The 23,056-nt window shown below is 46.4% G+C and overlaps 1 protein-coding gene across 1 annotated transcript in view; it reads left to right on the plus strand.

Moving 5' to 3' along the window:
- PROS1 (protein S) overlaps positions 1–23,056 on the plus strand; it is an 83,422-nt gene that overhangs the window by 12,110 nt on the left and 48,256 nt on the right. Inside the window, exon 6 of the mRNA XM_073668180.1 lies at positions 2,167–2,298. Coding sequence (XP_073524281.1) covers positions 2,167–2,298 — 132 coding nt within the window. The remainder of the gene's footprint in view (positions 1–2,166; positions 2,299–23,056) is intronic.

The raw sequence follows: 23,056 nt of genomic DNA on the forward strand, positions 1-23,056 counted from the left end.
TAGTATAGCTTATTTAAGTTACATATATTGAAAAAAAGGAAAAAGCATGTTAGTGTTGCAAGACAGGAAAAATATATATTTTTGTACCGTGTTAGCCAGTAGATAGCAAAATATTAAGATTTGAGAGTCCTCAGTGGTTGATACCTTTTAATGGGTAACTGAAAAGATGGTAAAAAATTACAAGCTTTCGAGACTACTCAGGTCTCTTCATCAGGCTTGATCCATGCCTGATGAAGAGACCTGTGTAGTCTCGAAAGCTTGCAATTTGTTACCATCTTTTCAATTAGCCATTAAAAGGTATCAACCACTGAGGACTCTCAAATCTTAATATGTAACAAGACAAACATGTATCGCTTTGCTTATATTCTTGTGCACTTTTGCCTGGGTTGAAATGCAGTTTTGACTCAGATGGGGAAAAAATTTTGGTTTTGAGGACCCAAAAGAAATGGTTGAAATAGTGCCCATTGCTGCCTTGAGTTATAACCCAGAGAATCTGATGACCACAAATTTGTCGCTTATTTGTAATCCAAAAATTGTAATCCTAGTTGTACTCCAGTCGGTTATAGGAGATGATTTATTTCCTTGCATAAGATTGAATACTGGGTTGGTTTAGAAGCTGTGGGCCTTTTTCTGAAGCGGCTCATCTGTTTCTATTGAATAATTTCTGTAAAAACTCCTTTCCCTTTTTTGTTAGATATAATGCTGGTTAGCCGTGAAAATAAAAAGAAATGTTTTGTTTTCTTTTGTATAACCCTTTTCTGCTCTTGTGCAATGTCCTCTAGCCCTGTAATTGCAGCCAGCAATATAAACAATGGATGTTTTCAGTCTGAATGTCATGACTCAGTATAGGGACATGTACAGATGAACACTGACAGCCATAACATTGCAGTCACCGGTCTAGCATTGTGTAGGGCCGGTCTAGCATTGTGTAGGGCCGGCCGCTTTGAAAAAGCTCTGACCCAGTGTCTCGGCCCTTGTCGAAGTCTCTCAGATCTTTATGTTTTCCCATTATTTCTATTTCCTACACATCAACTTCAAGAATTGACTTGTCTAGTATATTGCACCCATCAATGCCACTGTCTAATCTACTACATACATACCTGTAGCCCCTATCCCGAGTCCCCTACTGACCTCCGCCAGGCTGATATATGGAGTTCTGCATTATTTTTACTGTGTAGATAAGTGTTTTTTTATGCACAGGAATCTTGCAAAAAAAAAAAAAAAAAACGTAGACTACACAGTATTATTTCTTAATTTCCATGCATTCATATGACGACACAGTTTGGGTATTCATGTCTTGACGGTTTCTTTTGCATCCATTGCTTTATAGGATCGGCTCTATGCAGGGATTTAGAGCCCCCAGTTCTTAGCATTAGGCCACGGCCCCACTATCAGTATTCGGTCAGTATTTTTTCTCAGGAGTGGGAGCCAAAACCAGATGCGGAACGATCAGAGAAAAGGTATAATAGAAACAAGTCACCAATTTTACTTTTATCACCCACTCCTGGTTTTGGCTCCTGCTCCTGAGAAAAATACTGATAGTGGGGCCATGGCCTCAGGGGAGATCTGGACCATGGAACTCCTAATTAACAGGTCATAAAATGAAATAAGTTTTATCTTTTTTTTTGCAAATTAAATCTATACAGAACATACAGTAGAGAAATACTGTATATAGGTACCTGGCCTTATGCACGGTAAGAAGAAGAATAACTTCCATAACTTCAGAAATGAGCAAACATATTCCTGAAAAGGTCTAACATTTTAGGGCAGGAGCAGACGACCGTATTTTCAGTCCGAGTGCGATCCGACGAAACATCGGACCAATGTTATTCTACGGGGCCGTGCACGTGTCCGATTTTTTTCCGAAGAAAATCTTATATCATGCACAATTTGCATCGATATTCGATCACACTTGGCCATGCAAGTCATGACATCCGAGTGTGGTCCGATTTCCACAGACTGTCAGAATGGAGAAGTTGGAGAATTTTTTTTTCCATCTTCTCATCCGAGAAAATCGGATCACACCATGCTCACACTCCGATCAGTGTGATTAGCATAATCGGACCTATTTTCTCAGATAAGAGAGAATGCGGAGTGTGACCCACGCCTTAGACTGATGAGTGCCGCTAATCGTAATTCCCTTAAAATATTTGATTTTCATTTCAGACATTAATGAATGTGAGGATCCAGAAAAAGTGAAGGGCGGCTGCAACCAGCGGTGTGTGAACATGCCTGGAAGTTATCGCTGTGCCTGTGACGACGGCTACTACCTGCTTCCCGATAAGCACACCTGTAACGGTAAATGCTCTATACCTGTTTTTATATCACAATCTTCATTTTACTTTGCCGTGGCAAACTCAGATGGTACTTACTAAAATACAGCCTAATGCCTGTCATCTTATCTGCATGTTACAGCCAGAGATATTAAGTAGAAAATATCAGCAGGAATGAATGGAAAGGGTTTTTTTTCTGCCTATTTACACTGGCAGATAAATGCCTGAACAAGCTCTGACGAAATGGAAAGTACATTTTATTAATGGCAATCATTTCTATCCATACAGTTTGCATGATTGTCGGCAGCACATATCTCTTTACAAGGTTTTAATCCTTTATAAAAAAAAAATGCAATTTGCTGACCTACTATCACTGCTTGTTTGTCGGCTTGTTGTTCCTTTTGTAAATATGTCCAGTAATCTGGAAGAAATTAGCGTTCCTATAAAATGTAGTTTTGCCGAACAACGGCCTGCATAAAAAGACCATTTTATCTTATGTTTTCATGTCAGTAAAAAACAGCAAATTACATATTTTGAAAAAAAAAATTCTTTCAACTTAAAGAGTTTTGGGAATCTGGACTACAAGCTAATCCAAATGATATGTTCTGAGACTGCTGCTGATACTGGGAAAGCTGTACTATTACCATATTATATGTCCTGAGACTGCTGCTGACACTGGCAAAGCTGAGCTATTACCAAATTATATCTCCTGAGACTGCTGCTGACACTGGCAAAGCTGGGCTATTACCAAATGATATTTCCTGAGACTGCTGCTGACACTAGGAAAGCTGGATTTTAACCATATGATGTGTCCTGAGACTGCTGCTGACACAGGGAAAGCTGGACATAGCTCTGCGATGATAAGATCTGAGAAAGCTAGGTTACTCCGCAGTGGTTTCTAAGACTGCCACTAACAACTGTAAAAGCTGGACCATAATTCAGTGATTTTACTTTGTGAGACTAGAATTTTGTCTGGTAAAGTTAGGTTCAATATTCTGGGACTACCTGGGTGCCATTGGACCACTCAGTGATATGATCTTGGAATGCTAATGAGTTGACATGTCAGCCAAGGATCTACTGAAGCCCCTCATTGCCCTATACTCCTGTGAAATCCATCCATCAAATGATCACTGATTCAAGTCCCCTATGGGAACCAAAAAACTTCAATGAGAGCTAGAAAAAAAAAAGTTCTTTTAAAATACTAAAAATTCAATTCAACCCGATTTTCTCCATCCAAAAAGAAATTAAAAAATAAGCATGTTTATCATATATATCACTGCATCCGTAAAAGTTCAATCTATCAAAAGATACAAATTTGTAACCCACAAGGGAAACACTGCAAAGAAAGAAAAACTAGAAATGTAAAAATATTTTGGGCCTTGAACCTCTCCCCAATAATAAAATAAAAAGCTATGTAAATGTTGTATGTGCCTCAAAATCAGACCAATAAAAACCACAACTCTGCGCAAAAAATTCTCATACCACTCCATTGATGGAAAAATAAAATATTATGGGTCTTGGAAAATGTTGAAAGAAGCCAACATTTTATTTCTGTTTGGAATTTTATTTAGCCACTAAAATAATTTGTCAAAAACATAACAGCAAAAGGGAGCCATGTTTGCCAATAACAGGTCGTAATTAGTGATGAGCGAATGCGCTCGCCACTGCCCGGTACTCGCCCGAGCATCACTATGCTCGGCGAGTATTTCCAGGTTTCCAGGTTGCTCGGGCGGGAACTCGGGTCCCCTCCCTGCATGTTTGGTGCTCTTTAGAGAGCCAATAAACATGCAGGGATTGCCTGCCATGCACTGTAATGCCGTAGCCATGTTGGTTGTGGGCATTACAGTGATTGGCTGGCCGCACAGCGTCATCAGGTGTATATAAGACCGGACGCCGCTATGCTCGTCACAGTCTACTCCGGAATCAGGCAGAGTAGGGAGAGCTGCTGCTGCGTCAGGGAGAGATTTGCTTGTTCATAGTTAGTATAGCTATTCCACAACATATATCTATATCCATCTGAACTAACAGTCCTTCTGAGGACTAATCCAGCTACATATAATCAGAGCTAGGCAGGCAGGCAGTGTATGTGGCAGACTGCAGTCTATAATACAGCACAAGAGGGTCCATTGAATGTCCTGTCTGCTACTGCTGTAATAATTACTGCTATTTCTAGACATAGCCCCAGATATCAGGGGCCAGGGAAAAATTTTTTTTTTATCTTAATCCTGGTTATTTGCTTATAAAGCAATCCAGAATACATCATTTTTCTGCTCACTGCAGAATGAAGCCAGATCTGTTCCATATTACAGCGATAAAAATCCAGAAATTTGAACTGAACGTGGAAAATATTGGCCTCCTTTTCCATTCTGTTTCAGTGTGTCGGTGAAGCTATTCACACTAGGTCTCCGTGTAGAATAATGTTAGTAAATTACAGGCCTACAATTTAAAGCCGTGGTTCTCTGTCAGATATATCACCGAAAAGAATTCTGAAATCATACATTTTTTCCATTTTCATTCCGTTGCAGTGTGTCGGCGAAGCTATTCACACTAGGTCTCCGTGTAGAATAATAATAGTAAATTACAGGCCTACAATTTAAAGCCGTGGTTCTCTGTCAGACATATCACATATAACTGTGTTCCAAAATCAACCATTTCTCGTGAATGTGGAAAATATTGTCCTCCATTTAAAATGGGCAAGGTGCGTGGCAAGGGACGGGGAAGTGGACGTGATGGTGATGGTGCATGCAGAGGCCGAGGACGTGACGGTGGGCAAGGTGAAATTGTGCCACAACAAACACCCACATCTTCTCCCTCGACCTTCCTGTCTCAATTACTAGGGGACCACTGAGCACCACTATTGCACACAGAGCAGTGTGAAAAGATTATTGGTTGGATAGCAGATAATGCTTCCAGTCATTTGGCCACCACCATCTCCACCCTGTCTTCCACACAGTCAAGTCTCAGTAGCCATGAGCCTGGACCGCATATTCCTCACCCAGATCCACCATGCCGAGTGCCCGGAGACTACTGATCCCACACTTAGACACTCAGAAGAGCTGTTCACTTTTCCATTTGTAGATTCGGGCCTCTCACCCGGCCAGCTTCAAGTAAGTGAAGAGGAGAACGCATGTAGTGATGCCCAAATATTGGAGTAGCCACGGTCACACGAAGGCGACGGTGGTAAAGTGCAATTACTATCGCAAGAGGTGGATGATGATGATGATGAGACACAATTGATAGAGAGTCAGGAGGAGGACCAGGGTGCGGAAGTGGAAGACGAGGTGGTGGATGATATAGTAACTGATCCAACCTGGCAGGGGGACACACAGAGCAAGGACAGGAGCACACAGGGGGAGAGAGGTGTAGCACCACAACAGGCAGGAAGAAGCAGTGTGGTCGCTGTAGACACAAGGTGGGAAAGCGTTCCTCATAACGCCAACACGACGGAAGTTGCCAGTGCAACTGTTAGGTCTTTACAAGTCTGGTTATTTTTTAAAGACTGTACAGATAACCCCAAAAAGGCCATTTGCACCACCTGCCAGGCCAGCATCAGCAGGGGTAGCAAAACTAGCAGCCTGACCACCACCAGCATGATCAGGCACATGGCAACAAAGCACCCGACTAAGTGGGCCGAACCCCAGGGTCCAGCAACCGTGTCTGCGGATGGCACCACTACTTCTTCCGCTGTTGTGCGTGCATGCCCATCCCCTGTCCATGGCGCATGCCAAGATGCCTCCCGCCCTGCACCTGTCGTTGCACACACTTGTCCCAGCGCAGCGTTCAGTTGTCCCTACCCCAGTCCTTGGAACGCAAGCGCAAATATGCAGCTAACGCCCCACAGACCACACTACTAAATTCACACATTTCGCGAATGCTTGCTCTTGAAATGTTGCCTATTTTGCTTGTGGAAACGGAAGCTTTCCACAACCTGATGGCAGAGGCCGTCCCTCGGTACTCAGTCCACAGCCGCCACTATTTCTCCCAGTGTGCCGTCCCCGCATTACACGAGCATGTGTTCCACAATATTAGCCGTGCACTCAACAACGCAATTACTGGGAAAGTCCACCTAACCACAGACACGTGGACAAGTGCTTGTGGGCAGGGACGGTACATCTCGCTGATGGCACACTGGGTTAATATAGTGGAAGACGGAACCCAGTCGGACCTTGGGACGGAACATGTCCTCCCGATGCCAAGGATTGCGGGCCCTGGGTCAATCAGGGCTGCCCCCACATTCTACAGCTCTTGCACCTCCTCCTCCTCTTCAGCATCCATCTCTGAAATTACCACATCAATCGCAAGCTGGAAGCACTGCAGCACTGCCTTGGCCAAGCGGCAACAGGCTGTGTTGAAGCTGATATTATTAGGTGACAAACCACACAACGCTGAAGAGTTGTGGACAGCTCTGAAAGAGCAGGCAGATCTGTGGCTGACACCGCTCACCCTACAGCCAGGCATGGTCGTGTGTGACAATGGCCGGAATCTGGTGGCGGCTCTGAGGCGAGGCGAGCTCACACACGTAGCATGCCTGGCCCATGTTCTTAACCTCGTGGTTCAGCGGTTTCTCAAAACCTATCCGAATCTGCTGGATCTGCTTGTCAAAGTACACTGCCTGTGTGCCCATTTTATTAAGTCAGCTACAGCTTCCGCTGCCCTTGCCGTGCTTCAGCAGCGTTTGCAGCTTCCAGCTCACCGACTGATCTGCGATGTCCCCACGCATTGGAACTCTATATTGCAGGTGTTGGGAAGGATTTGTGAGCAGAAGAGGGCAGTTGTTGACTACCAGCATCATCAAGGCCGTCGGTATTCATGTCAGACTCCACACATAAAACCTCAGGAGTGGACATGGATGTCAGACATCTGTATCATCCTCCAAAACTTTGACGACTCCACCAAGATGGTGAGCGGCGATGACGCCATAATTAGCGTCACCATCCCACTTCTATGTCTTCTGAAATGCTCTCTGCTCACAATCAAAGAGGATGCATTGCAGGCAGAGCACAATGAGATGGAGCAAGGAACCATACAGGGTGATTACACACAGCCCAGCCTCATCTCATCCCAACGTGGATTGGGTGACAATGAGATAGAGGAGGAGGAAGAACAGGAGCTAGTTTCCTGCACTATAGACGGTACTACCTGCACAACTGTCATAGCGTCTGTTCAGCGTGGATGGCCTACGGACAGGGAGGAGGATGAGGAGGAGAGTGTAACATCCCTGGCGGCGTGCTGGCATGGCTTACCACCATGCAAGACCGCCATTTTGCCTCTCAATCCAGGCTGCACACTTTGCTCCAGTACCTGCTGTGTCTCGTGTCTGATTGCTTAGGGCGGCGGCGTGGTTACTGCCTGATTCTTATAGTTACTGTGTGCGCACTCCTAATGCCTCCCCAGCCTATTGCTGTGAGTCACTGGATACTTAAACCCCCTCCACCCAGTAGGGGGTGCCTGAGCAACACTTTCATTCAGTGTGTTCTGTGCAACTGAGTTGCCAGGTCCTGTCCTGTATCTTGTCTGTTTCCACCACCCTGGGGGCTGTATACCCAGGCCTGTTGCCTGTATCTGTGACTTCTAGTCTGTTCTGCCACCCTGGGGGCTGAGTTCCCAGACTCGTTCCTGTATCTTGTTCCTGGTTCAGTTCCTGTCTGAACTCTGTCCTAGCCCGTTACCTGTTTGTCTCTATGTCCGGACCTTCCCTTTTCCTGCAGTGTCTGAACCTGCACCTAACTCCAACTCGTTGTCTCTGAACTTCTGTTTGTGAGTTTTATGTACACTCGCTACTTCATTGTAAGTACCTTGTGTGTATCTGGTTCTGCTTGTTCACAGCACCTGCGGTTTTTCTCTGCTCTGCTTGTTCACCGCACCTGTGGTTTTGCTCTGCTCTGCTTGTTCACCGCACCTGCGGTTTTGATCTGCTCTGCTTGTTCACCGCACCTGCGGTTTCACTCTGCTCTGCTTGTTCACCGCACCAGCGGTTTTGCTCTGCTCTGCTTGTTCACTTCATCTGCGGGTTTTTGCTCTATTCTGCTTGTTCACCTCATCTGTGGGTTTTTCTCTGCTCTGCTTATTTATCGCACCTGCGGGTTTTGCTCTGCTCTGCTTGTTTCCCGCACCTCCGGGTTCTGCTCTGCTTGTCTACCGCACCTGCGGCTCCATTCCTGTATCCCAGTCTGTACTGGTCCCTATCCTGCCTGCGTTCCTACCTGCCAGTACCCGCCTGTCTGCATTCCAGCCGTGCCTGCCATTGCCCACTTGTCTGCATGCCAGCCTTGCCTGCCAGTGCCCACCTGTCTGCATACCAGCTGTGCCTGCCAATACCCACCTGTCTGCATACCAGCCGTGCCTGCCAGTACCCACCTGTCTATATGCCAGTCTAACCTGCCTGTTCCTGCATTCCCCGGTGTGGGTCAACAGCTGTGACCGGGGTCTGACCTGGAGTAGCACCTGGTCCCTCTGCTCGGTTCCTCCCTGGTTCACGGAGTCGACTGAGCCGCCTTGCGACCTTGTTCTGAATGGGTTGATACTTAGTCACGCCACTCCAGGCACTTCTCGGTTCATGGTCCAGTGGGATCACTAACCACGCTCACGCCAGTCCGTCCGGGTGCGAGCGTAACAGAGAGCATGGTCAGTCATCCTCTTGGTGAGAACACGGAAGTCTTGCCTCTTTGCACACATGGCTGAGTTTATGTTACACTGCCTTCCCCGTGACCCTCGAGTTGTCCAAATTTTAGGTGACAGTCATTACTGGTTGGTGATACTTCTAGACCCACACTATAGGGAGAACTTTATGTCTCTTATTCCCTTGCAGACAGGCCTAATAAAATGGTGCAGTACAAGAAGGCCCCATTATTTTAAAAAATTCCTAGGCGAGAGAGACACAAATGCAATCCAGCAAAAGCAGGGGAACACTGTCAAAGTTCTGGGACAGTTTTCTCAGACCCTCCCATCGCACAGGCCATGAGGCGCGGGGTACTCTCACAAGCAGTTTTGGAAGATGGTGAGGGAGTACCTTGCCGACCGTACCAACATCCTCCGTGATTCCTCTGTGCCTTATAATTATTGGGTATCCAAGTTGTACACGTGGAATGAACTGGCTCTCTATGCATTAGAGGTCCTGGCCTGCCCTGCCGCTAGCGTTTTATCAGAGCGGGTTTTTAGTGCCGCCGGTGGAATTATAACCGATAGGCGCATCCGCCTGTCAACTGAAAATGCTGCCTGGCTGACTCCTAGAAAAATGACTAAGGGCTGGATTGGACCGGACTTCTCAACACCACCGAATAATAGCAGTGTAACATAAACTCAAATACAGTGTCTTTTTTTGGGGAGGTCTAACTCTATTCCCATGCTCCTCTATCTTCACACCCAGACATGGGTATACGCTTCCTGATTTTTTCTATTTGCTCTTGTCCTCCTCCTTCTCCGCATCCTCATCCTCCCCCACCATATAACCACCATATGTACCATATGAACATATCTATGTCTCTTGCAAGGGGCATTGGCGTTACTCCAAATTTTTGGCAGTCCTTGCATTCACTGCATAGGCAAACAGTATGGAGACCCAATTCTTAATAATGGGAGCATTTTTTTCAGGAGGCCCTCTGACCTCTACGTCTCTTGCAAGGGGCATTGCAGTGCCTTCAAGTTTTTGACAGCCATTGCTGTCACTGCATAGGCAAACAGTATGGGAGACATGCTCCTTTCTAATGGGAATATGTCGTTACTGAGGCCCACCTCTATGTGTCTTTAAATTGTTAGTGGGGTTTTTCCTAAATTTTGGCAGCCTGTGGACTCACTTCATACCCTATAACTGTATAGCAGAACCGCTCCTTTGTAATGGAAACATGTCGTTAATGTGGCCCTGCTCTGTGTCTTTAAATTGTTAGTGGGGTTTTCCTAAATTTTGGCAGCCTGTGGACTCACTTCATACCCTATAACTGTATAGCAGAACCGCTCCTTTGTAATGGAAACATGTCGTTACTGTGGCCCTGCTCTGTGTCTTTAAACTGTTAGTGGGGTTTTTCCTAAATTTTGGCAGCCTGTGGACTCACTTCATACCCTATAACTGTATAGCAGAACCGCTCCTTTGTAATGGAAACATGTCATTACTGTGGCCCTGCTCTGTGTCTTTAAATTGTTAGTGGGGTTTTCCTAAATTTTGACAGCCGTTGGACTCACTGCATACCATACAACTATATAGCAGACCCTCTCCTTTCTAATGGGAACATCTCATACTCTTTACTGTGACCCAGCTCTATGTGTCTTTAAATTGTTAGTGGGGTTTTTCGCAAATTTTGGCAACCCTTGCAGTCACAACATGGGCATTACCACTATAGGAGACCCGCTGCTTTATAATGGGAACATTTTTTTTTACTGAGACCCTCCTCTATGTCTCTTCAAAGGGGTATTGGGTTGCATCCAAATTTTTGGCACCCCTTGCAGTCACTGCATACGCAATAACAGTATAGGAGACCCACTCGTTAATAATGGGAACAACAAAGCATAGCCCGCTGATGGCTCTCTAACAATAGCGAGGGTCGACTGCTGGCCCTTTAATAATAGTAAGGGCCGCCTAATGACCCTATATAAATCTCTCCATCATAAATGAAACAGGATGTGTCTGATGATGTGTCACACACCACATGGCCAGATAAGGTTGTAAAATGTTAAAATAACATTTCCCGGTGAATGCATTTGTCTTAAAAAAAAAAAATGAAAAAAATAAAAACACAGTAGGATATTTGTTTAGTATAAAAACCAGACTCGCCAATGTAACCTCAATGTAATCACATTGTTCAGCTCCTACACCTCCTCCTCCGGTTCGGCCTCCATCTCTGAAATGACCACATCAGTCACAAGCTGAAACCACTGAAGCACTGCCTTGGCCAAGCAGCAACAGGCTGTGCTGAAGATAACATGCTTAATGCTTAGGTGACAAACCGCCTACTGCTGCAGATTTGGTGAAATCTGTAACACAGCAGCCTGATCTGTGGCTCTCACCGCTGAACATACAGCCAGGCATGGTCGTGTGTGACAATGGGCAGAACCTGGCGACAGAGAAATGACAGCTGGAGTAGATACCGTTTCCCTCTATGCCAGTCCTTTCACCGAGCTAAAGAATATGGCTGTGGTGAAATACAACTCCCACTGAGAATCTGTTTCAGATTGAAAAACATTGTGCCCACCAGAGGATTTGATTCGGAGGGCCCACCTTTCTGCCTCGCTCAAGAGCCCCATAGCTGCTGCAAAGTTTGCGCTATCATGAACTCTACTGATGGAGAAGCCAGGGCCCACCCGAGGATTTTCTGGTGGGACCTTCCAACCCTGCTGAGAAGCAGTCCTGCCTAAGAAAAGTGTGTGGGAAGGTTCCCGGACACTCTGTGGCTCTTTTTTACTGAGATGGAAACCCACGCAAACATGGGGAGAACATACAAAATCCTTGCAGATGTTGTGCTTGCTGGGATTTGAACCCAGGATCCCAGTGCTGCAAGGCTTCAGTGCTAACCACTGAGCCAATGTGCCGCCGTTCACTCTCTGATATGTAACATGCTGGAGAAACTTGCACCTACTGCCACTCTATCTTCAGCTCCTTTGTGAGAAAATGTATTTGGGCAGCCACTCAGTCTACCAAATAGAATTCCTGAGAAGGAAATTGGGGATGGCTTCGCTACTGGTACTGGGGGCAGTGCTAATACCATGGAGTCGTACCATAGTTCACTGGAAATATTCCAGGCTGGTAGGAGGTAAGCAGATTCACACAGAAAAGTAGCAGCAGTAATGTTCTGGGACCCTTGCTTCTGGAAGGCGGAGACAATACAGGGAGAAATAGTGGCGGCTGGGGACCAAGTATGGACACCCGGCTGCTGCCACCGCCATGAGGTTGTAAAAAGCTTCCGCCTCCACGAGCCTAAAAGGCCACATTTCAAGTGCAAGCAGCTGCCCAGAAATCTGTCAGTTTACTATTGCGGCCTGTGGTTGAGTGGGTGGCTGGCTGCATACTTGTGCTTGCATTCCAAGTAACAGAAAACTAAGCAGATGGTGGCCTCTATCATCATCATGGCCTCACCTCGGCACTATGAACTCTCCCGAAAGAGAAGCCAGGGCCCACTGGAGGAGTCTCCGGTTCTCTGGTCGGCCCGTCCAACCTTGAGAAACAGCCCTGGCTAAGAACAGTGTGTGGGAAGGTTCCCGGACACTCTATGGTTGCTTTTTTTTAATGTGGATTGGACATGCTTAATTGCATGTTTTTTCTGAAACTGCATTGCAGTTCAGGCCATTGCCCAACTCTGTAGTCATGAAATTAAAGGGCAAAGAAAGATGTTTGTGTGTCGAAGCACCACCGACAAGTGCGAGCTGATGTTGGATGGGCTGCTGCCATTTAGAGATGAGCGTTGTTCTACTCGAACTGTTCGCCAATCTCAAATTCGAGCTGTTTTGGGCGGTGTTCGAGCCGTTCGGCGAACACGAACAATTTGAGAAAAATTCGGCTGTTCGAGGTTATGTTCGATAACTGTTCGTGCACCAAAATCATAATTGGATTTTTTCTCAGTAATGAAGAAAATTAATGTTAATACGCAGTTTGAGTGTACAGCGGGGTGGGGGGAGGGGCAGGGGATGGATCTCTGCAGGAACAATGAAGATCTCCATTTTTTTTTCTCTTTCCCGCATTTACAGTGGGGAGGTGCAATCTGTCAGCCTATCAGCAGCGCACACACGGAGCGAAGTGCTTTTTTTCACACAAGCAAGGGCATGTGTCATTGGCAGTGTATGTCACATGTCCTTGCCCTATAAGACCAAGCCATTTTCCCCGTCGCCACCATTTTCTCACTGCTGCAGCTGCGTGTTAGACGGCACCGCTGTTGCTGTGTGCGCTATACCTTGTTAATTTCAAGCCAATTTTCGCACAAATATACAGATAGCTTGGGAGTAGGGAACAGTTGTGATTGCAGTCCTTTTAAGGACTAGGTTACAGCATTTCCTACGACTTTTATCAGGCAGGTCTGTGCTCTTAAATAGATAGGTTGTGGGAGTAAAGACTAATTGTAATTGGAGTCCTTTTCAGGACTAGGTTACATCAGTTCCTATCAGTTTTTGCCAGGCAGGTCTGTGCCAGTGCTGTGCAAGTTTTTTTCACAGCATTTGGCTGAATCTAGCAAAGCTAATCCTTTTTGGCCTATTGCAGAGTGTGTTAGTCAGTGGAGTAGCCTATCTGTGTTGCAAGATATACCACCTGTGTATAGAATACCAATTTTTTTACTGCACCTAGTGAAGTAAAATCTTTTGGGCATAGCATCATTCTATTAGTCCATCTATACTGACCTCCATCAGGTTGCAAACTGAATCTAATTTTTTTCTGCATCTAGCTCTGAAAAAATATTTGGCCTTCTAGCAGTGTGTGGGACTTGTTCTATTAGTCCACCTATACTGACCTCCATCAGGTTGCAAACTGAATATATTTTTTTCTGCATCTACCTCTGAAAAAATATTGGGCTTCTAGCTGTGTGTGGGACTTGTTGTATTAGTCCATTTATACTGACCTCCATCAGGTTGCAAACTGAATATATTTTTTTCTGCATCTACCTCTGAAAAAATATTGGGCTTCTAGCTGTGTGTGGGTCTTGTTCTATTAATCCATCTATACAGACCTCCATCAGGTTGCAAACTGAATATAATTTTTTTCTGCATCTAGCTCTGAAAAAATATTTGGCCTTCTAGTAGTGTGTGGGACTTTCTCTGTTAGTCCATCTATACTGACCTCCATCAGGTTGCAAACTGAATATATTTTTTTCTGCATCTACCTCTGAAAAAATATTGGGCTTCTAGCTGTGTGTGGGACTTGTTGTATTAGTCCATCTATACTGACCTCCATCAGGTTGCAAACTGAATATATTTTTTTCTGCATCTACCTCTGAAAAAATATTGGGCTTCTAGCTGTGTGTGGGTCTTGTTCTATTAATCCATCTATACAGACCTCCATCAGGTTGCAAACTGAATATAATTTTTTTCTGCATCTAGCTCTGAAAAAATATTTGGCCTTCTAGTAGTGTGTCGGACTTTCTCTATTAGTCCATCTATACTGACCTCCATCAGGTTGCAAATTAAAAATAATTTTTATCTGCATCTACAGTACCTCTGAAAAAATATTTGGGCTTCTAGCTGTGTGTGGGACTTGTTGTATTAGTCCATCTATACTGACCTCCATCAGGTTGCAAACTGAATATATTTTTTTCTGCATCTACCTCTGAAAAAATATTGGGCTTCTAGCTGTGTGTGGGACTTGTTGTATTAGTCCATCTATACTGACCTCCATCAGGTTGCAAACTGAATATATTTTTTTCTGCATCTACCTCTGAAAAAATATTGGGCTTCTAGCTGTGTGTGGGTCTTGTTCTATTAATCCATCTATACAGACCTCCATCAGGTTGCAAACTGAATATAATTTTTTTCTGCATCTAGCTCTGAAAAAATATTTGGCCTTCTAGCAGTGTGTGGGACTTGTTCTATTAGTCCATCTATACTGACCTCCATCAGGTTGCAAATTCAAAATAATTTTTTGTATGCATCTAGCTCTGAAAAAATATTTGGCCTTCTAGCAGTGTGTGGGACTTTCTCTGTTAGTCCATCTATACTGACCTCCATCAGGTTGCAAACTGAATCTAATTTTTTTCTGCATCTAGCTCTGAAAAAATATTTGGCCTTCTAGCAGTGTGTCGGACTTTCTCTATTAGTCCATCTATACTGACCTCCATCAGGTTGCAAATTAAAAATAATTTTTATCTGCATCTACAGTACCTCTGAAAAAATATTTGGGCTTCTAGCTGTGTGTGGGACTTGTTGTATTAGTCCATCTATACTGACCTCCATCAGGTTGCAAACTGAATATATTTTTTTCTGCATCTACCTCTGAAAAAATATTGGGCTTCTAGCTGTGTGTGGGTCTTGTTCTATTAATCCATCTATACAGACCTCCATCAGGTTGCAAACTGAATATAATTTTTTTCTGCATCTACCTCTGAAAAAATATTGGGCTTCTAGCTGTGTGTGGGACTTGTTGTATTAGTCCATCTATACTGACCTCCATCAGGTTGCAAACTGAATATATTTTTTTCTGCATCTACCTCTGAAAAAATATTGGGCTTCTAGCTGTGTGTGGGACTTGTTGTATTAGTCCATCTATACTGACCTCCATCAGGTTGCAAATTGAGTATAATTTTTTTCTGCATCTAACCCAGCCAATAGTTTTGGCCTAATACCACAGTTTGGCCACTCAGCTCTGCTCGGTTACCATCCATTGTTTTTTTGTGCAAACAACTCCAGAGTTGTGAATTAGTTAACCACCAAAATGAGTGGAAAAAGGCCTGCTGCTGGTGGAAAGGGGAATAGGCATGTTGGGAAGGGGAAAAAAGGTTGTGTCCGTGGGGTAGGTGTTAAAGCAACAGTAACATCTGCAGAAGAAAGACCATCTTCCAGCCAAACTAAAATGTCTACTTCTTTTAGCGGACAATGTGATAAGATCCCTTTCTTACGGCCACGCCAATCGCTACAAATTCCAGATGAGGCACAAAAACAGCAGGTGCTTCAACGGATATCAAGTGCTCCTTTAAGTGGGCTCTCCTCCACATCAACTTCAACATCACAAATACTCCAGTCCTCAAAGGTGTCACCCAAATCGCACTTGCTTCCTCACAGCTCCCAAATCTCCAGCTGCCCGTCTGAGTATGAGGTAGAACAGATGGTTGAGTCTGCAGAGCTGTTTACTCATACTATAGCCTGGGAATCAGAGGTCGACTCCAGCGCTTCTGTGAATCCAGACGAGGAAATGATCTGCACTGATGCCCAGAATCTTTATGAGTCGGATCCAGGACCAGACGCAGAAGGTCTGACCATAATGTAGACCCTCATTCCCAAACTGTAACTCCTGTTGGTGGAGACAATGAGGAAGACGATGATAAGACTCAAATACCTGATTGGAGCGACAACTTTAGTTTTTTGTCAGGGCAGGAACAGGTTGGCTCTGAGGACGACGGGTGTGATAACACACAGGGTGATGATGATGAGGTTGGAGATCCCACTTACTGTCAACCCACAGTCAGCCAAGAGATGAGGTCAGCAGAGGAGGTGGAGGAAGATGCTAGTGACGACGAGGTCAGGTTGCGCCTTCCTGGACAGAGACGTAGTACTGGAAGCACGTCAACAACTGCATCCTCAAACACAACTCTGCCTCTCACCACAAGTCGTGGTGGCTCTTCAGGTCGCATGGGTGCTAAGCCTTGCATAGCCTGGGCATTTTTTCAGATCAATAAAGATGACCCAACTCGTGTTATCTGTAACATTTGTCAGCAAAAGCTAAGTAGAGGCCAAAAAATACATAGTTTGAGTACTTCATGCATGAACCGGCACATGGACATGAAGCATAAGTTGCAGTGGGAAGCTCAGTGTGCTACAATGCGGCCTAGCCGGCCGGGCCAACCACCGTCTGCCATATCTTGTGCATCCGCGGCCTCTTCATCCTCTGTGACTGGGGGGACAGCAGTCACACCTGTTTTGGGGCGCAGACCTGCCACCTCTTTACCCGCAACAGCCAGCGTGATTGGCAGGTCATCATTTTCTTTGGAGGTGGTAACACCAGCTGGTGTTGAGCGCTGTCCGACATCGATAGCACCACCTTTGGATCAAGGCAACCTAACATGTCCGCCTGCATCTTCCTCACAGACCGGCAGTTTGCCGGGGACACCCTTATCAACCCCGTCTAAGCACAACAGCCAGCCCTCGGTCCCTCAGATGTGGACAAGTAAAAGACCATTTCCTCCTAGCCATGAGAAAGCTAAGAGGTTGAATTTCACCATCTGCAAGCTCTTGGCTACAGAAATGCTGCCTTTCCGCTTGGTGGACACAGAGGATTTTCGAGACCTTATGTCCGTCGCAGTGCCCCAGTACCAGATGCCCAGTCGGCACTACTTCTCAAAGAAAGATGTGCCTGCGCTCCACCAGCATGTCGCACACAACATCACCGCTTCTTTGAGAAACTCTGTGTGTGACAGGGTGCATTTCACCACAGACACTTGGACGAGTAGGCATGGACAGGGGCGTTACATGTCGCTGACTGGGCACTGGGTAACTATGGTGACAGCAGGACAAGGGGCTGCTGTCCAAGTCTTGCCGTCCCCACGAGTTGTGCGTCAATCCTCTTTATGTCAAAGTTCCTCCACTGCTTCTGCCTCCTCAACCTCCTCTCGGTCTTCCACCTGCACCCAAAGCCTGTCTGGTCATGCCACAAGCTTTCTAACTGCGCAGAAGGGATCCTGCACACCTCCTTACTATGCTGGCAGTAGGGCTCAACGTCATCAGGCGGTTTTTACTTTGAAATGTCTGGGAAATGTGAGTCACACAGCTGAGGAGTTGTGGTCAGCTCTGGAGAACCAATTTCATGAATGGCTGTCTCCAGTGGACCTGAAACCAGGGAAGGCCGTGTGCGACAATGCTGCAAACCTGGGTGCGGCCCTTCGCCGGGGCAATGTCACACACGTGCCTTGTATGGCTCACGTGTTGAACCTGGTTGTCCAGCAATTTTTAGCCCACTATCCCAGACTAGATGGCCTTCTGCAGAGGGCACGGTCGCTGTGTGCTCCCTTCCGCCGTTCGCATCCCGCAGCTCAGCGACTTACATCTCTACAGAAGTCGTTGGGCCTGCCACTTCACCGGCTAAAATGCGATGTGCCTACCCCGTGGAATTCAACTCTGCACATGTTGCAGCGACTGTGGCAGCACCGACAAGCCCTGGTGCAATACGTTCTGACGTATAGCCTGGGCCAACGAGATCCAGAGGTGGGGCAAATCATGCTGGAGGAGTGGTCTCAGATCAGGGACCTATGCACCCTTCTGCACAGTTTTGAAATGGCGACGAAGATGTTTAGTGCTGATGATGCCATTATCAGCATGACTATTCCGCTGATTTACATTTACATGCTGGAGCACATGTTAAACAGAATTCGGAGTCAGGTGGTGGCACAAGAGGAGGTGGAGGAAGTAGAGGAGGAGGAGTTGTATGCGGAAGGGCTAACATCTGCAAGGTCCAGACGGTCGGCAGCACCAAGGCGGCAGGCATGTGAGGGTGGGGGAGATGGTTTTACCAGGGCGCATGGTAGCAGCCAAACTAGTGAGGAAGGTGCAGGAGCCCAGGAAGAAGTGGAGGACGAACTGATGGAAGACTCATCAGATGAGGGAGACCTTGATCACATTTCTGTTGTGCGAGGTTGGGGGGAGAGGACAGAGGAAGGAAGCATGATTGTTACCTCGCCACCAACACAACAGGGACTTGGTGCTCCTGGATGCGCAACACACATGAGTGCCTTCTTGCTGCACTACCTGCAACATGACCCTCGAATTGTGAGAATTAGAAATAATCCTGACTACTGGGTTGCCACACTGTTAGATCCCCGGTACAAAAGTAAATTTGCAGAAATTATTCCTGCCATAGAAAGGGATGCACGCATGCAGGAGTATCAGCAGAGACTGTTGCAGAATCTTACATGTGCTTTTCCACAAAACACCAGTGGTGCACGTAGTGAATCTCACAGTTCCAACTTGCCAACCGTGGGACCGTCAAGTGTTCAGCACTCAAACCGTAACAGAACCACAGTATCTGCTGGTAACATCAATTTTGCGGAATCATTTCACCACTTTTTTAGCCCATCCTTTACAAGGCCACAGGAGACAAGAAGTCTGACACATAGTCAACGCCTAGAGACGATGGTACAGGAGTATCTCCAAGTAAACATTGAAGCCACGACTGTGTCACTGGACCCTTGCTCTTTTTGGGCTTCCAATCTGGATAAATGGCCGGAGCTAGCCACTTACGCCTTGGAGATCTTGTCATGCCCCGCAGCCAGCGTTCTGTCTGAACGTGTGTTCAGCGCTGCTGGTGGTGTGCTGACAGATAAGCGCACGCGGCTCTCCACTGATAATGTAGACAGACTCACGTTCATAAAGATGAACAAATCATGGATCCGAAACGACTTTTCTACCCCTGTGTCATCCTGGGGAGAGTAAAAGCTTGATGATTGGTTAAAATCACCCTACCAACCGTTTTAAGCTTTCAAATTACTAATCATGTTTATCTGTATCTTGACTGGAAAATAATTTGGGCTTTGTAGCAGTGTGCAGCACTGATCCTATTAGGCCATCTATAATAAGCTCCACCAGATTTAAAATTAAAAATAATTTTTAGCTGCATCTAGCCCGGAAAATAATTTTGGGGCTCCGAGATGCGCAAGACACATAAGTGCCTTCTTGCTGCACTACCTGCAGCATGACCCTCATATTGTCAGAATTCGAAGTAATCATGACTACTGGGTTGCCACACTCTTAGATCCCCCAAACTTTTCGATCAACCTTTTCATTTTAATAAAGACCAAAAAAATGGTCATTTTTGAAATTATAAGCATTAGCAGGTTGTTAGAAACTGAAATCAAACAGTTTTCAACTCAAAACTTTATTCTAGGTGATGTTACATTTTCACATAGGACCCCTTGTTCGAAAGGAGCTTCTGAACTCTCTCGTCCATTGAATTTGTCAGGTTTTGGATGGTTTCTGCTTCAATTGTTTTGCATGAGGACAGAATACCCTCCCAGAGCTGTTGCTTAGATGTGAACTGCCTCCCGCCATCATAGACACTCCTTTTAATGATGCTCCAAAGGTTCTGAATGGGGTAGAGGTCAGGGGAGCATGGGGGTCACACCATAAGTTTGTCCCCTTTTATGCCCATATCAGCCAGAGATGCAGATGTTTTATGTGCAGCATGAGATGGTGCATTATCATGCAGAAAAATGATCTTGCTGTGAAATACACGGTTCTTCTTCTTGAACCATGGCAGGAAGTGCTGTTTGAGAAAATCCACATACATTATGGAGTTCATCTTTAGCACCTTCAGGGATCCTAAAGGGGCCGACAATCTCTCTCCCCATGATTCCAGCCCAAAACATTACTCCACCTCCTCCTTGTTGGCGCTGTAGCCGTGTTTGCGTGGGGTGTCCATCAACCAGCCATCCTCCACTCCATCCATCTGGACCATCGAGCGCTGCACGGCACTCATCCGTGAACAAAACAGTTTTGAAATCAGTCTTCATGTAATGTTTAGCCCACTGGAGCCGTTTCTGCTTGTGTGAAGTGGATAGAGGAGGTCGACAGGATGGCGTATGCACAGCTGCAAACCTCTGAAGGACCCTGCATCTTGTTGTTCGGGGGACGTTGGAGGCACAAGCAGCTTCAAAAACTTGTCTGCTGCTATGACAAGGCTTTTTTGCCGCTGCTCTTTCAACCTGACGTAATTGCCTGTAGGAAAGAGTCCTCAATTTCCCCTTTATCAGCACGCACACGTGTGTACTGTGAATCAGCTACATACTTCTTGATTGCCAAGACACTTCATCCTGATCATCGCACAATGTTGATTGTAGTCATGCCTTGACCTAAACACTCCACAATTTGTTGCTTCTCAGCAGCCGACACATCCTTTTTCTTTCCCATTTTGGCAGAAAATGTAGGCTGCTTAATAATGTGAGAGAGCCTTCTTAAGTAGTCTTGCCTTTCATTGGACACACCTGCCAAACTAATTAGCACAGGTGTCTGCAATTGCTTACAGTGATATAAAGAGCCCTGACACACATCACCATCAATGAGTTTAACTGACAAACAAATTCTTCCCTTATCACTCCTAAACACTTTTTGCATAATAATTTGGAACGCAGTGTACATGTGCTTTTCCACAAAACACCAGTGGTTCGCGTAGTGAATCTTACAGTTCTAACTTGCCAACCGTGGTCTGTATGGAATTGTTCAATAAAGGGCCCAAAATTAAGATAACATAGATGGGAGAGGTCTCTATGAATAGGAATTCCTAAGTATTTGATACCCTGTGAGGGCCAGGCAAAGGGAAAGTTGGACTGGATGGAATCCTATATGGATTTGGGGAGGGAGACATCGAGGGCCTCAGACTTCGCTGCATTGATTTTAAAATTTTACCATGTAACAAAGTGATCTATTTCAGCCATAACAGCAGGGATGGATATATGTGATTGAGTGATATATACTAGGACATCATCAGCAAATAGAGAGCACTTGTACTCGGTGCCTCCCACCTCAATCCACCTAATATTGGGGTTATGGCGAATTGATGAGAGCAGGTGCTCCGTCACTAGGATGTATAAGAGAGGGGACAGAGGACATCCCTGCCTTGTCCCATTGGTGATTGTGAAAGGTGATGAAAATGTTCTGACGCACCCCCTGGGCCTTGGGACACCTGGAGCCGGACCCTTTTTGGTGGATGCTGGTGGTTGTAGTCTTCGTGGCGGCGACCCGGTTCCGTGGCTCAGGGCGGTCAAACCAGTGGCGGAACTATTTATGTGGTTTTGATGTTTAAATGTCCGACTACGCCACCCGTGGATTGCGGTCAGAGTGAACCGCCGCTACAGGGCAGACCGCTGAGGCTGGTGTTGTGGGTGCAGCAGAGCGTAGCATAACTCCCCACGGGAGGAGTATAGCCTCAGGGCAGTGTATGCGGAGGATGGGGGTGATGGTGCAGGGCAGCAGCAGTAACGACACGGAGTCAGTGATGCAGTCCAGGGCCTTTACTCACAGTTCTTATTATCCAGACCACGTCTGCAGGTAACGGCTGCCCACGTCGTACTGTGCTCTCCAGGTGAGGGGCTCAGACAACTCCCAGATAACTTTGGAGCACTTCACAGGACCCCCTTTGTGTGTCCTTTGTCTGGCCTTTCTTACCAACCCTTCTGTCCGGCTGCCTCGGGCCTCCTCTTGGTAAACTTGGCGCCAGTTTCCCTGACCCTATGTGGTGCCTTCCTAGCGGGTGTAGCGAGGGGCTGCGCCACATAAAATGTCAGAGCCTCCGGTTTCTAGCTGAGGGTCGTTTCCTGCCTCCACTAGTTCGGGGACCGGTCTCCCCCTTTGGCCTGACCCCTCCACGCAGGTGGATTCGGGCGTGCGGTGGCGACTCGCCCGTCCGCACCCCTGGATCCCTTCATTCCTCGTTCCTGGAGCCTTCTCCGCTCCTCTTCCTTCCTTCTCCCTCTTCCAGGCCTGGGCCTCTGTTACTAGGCCCGCCTCCGGAGCAGAGCTCATGCAGAGCCCCTGCTCCCTGCCACTTCTGCTCAGACTTCTCTGCACTGAACTAAGATGGTGCCCACCTTTTATACGCCCTTCTCAATGCACCCAGGAACTGCTTCCTCCCTGCTCCTGCACTACAGGGTTCCCCTTCCTCAGTGTTCCCTCCCCCCACTCCAGCCAGGGACAGGGACTGTCGTGCCCATCTCAGGGGCATATTGGTCGCCCTGCCCCACGGCAATGTGGTGTAATGCATGCAGGTGTCGGGTCCTGATCCACACTCCATCCTTACCTGAGAGTGAGATATCACACCTCTGGGTGAGGTGCAATACGTCTGTAGCAACCGAGCCCTCAGGGTGCTACAGTTCCATTTATCTTCAGCCTAGGTGACGTATTGCGATACAGGGCCGTGATTTTGGCTATAAAAGGGTCCCCTAGACCCCTACCCCAAGCTTTTTAAGAGAATCATATATGGCGTGCCAGGAGACTCTATGGAATGCTTTCTCAGCATCCAACGAGAGTATCTAATTACAAATTTTTAACTGCATCTAGCCCAGGAAATACTTTGTGCCTAGTAGCAGTGTCTGCTAGTCAGCGGATTATCCCGGCTGTTAAGCAAGCTACACCACCTGTAGTTTAGACACTTAATTTTTTCAAAGGAAATGCTTCGG

This window comes from Phyllobates terribilis, unplaced genomic scaffold (genome assembly GCF_046119375.1).
Source record: "Phyllobates terribilis strain yellow unplaced genomic scaffold, ASM4611937v1 Scaffold_2__4_contigs__length_985480577, whole genome shotgun sequence".
Classification (NCBI taxonomy): Eukaryota; Metazoa; Chordata; class Amphibia; order Anura; family Dendrobatidae; genus Phyllobates; species Phyllobates terribilis.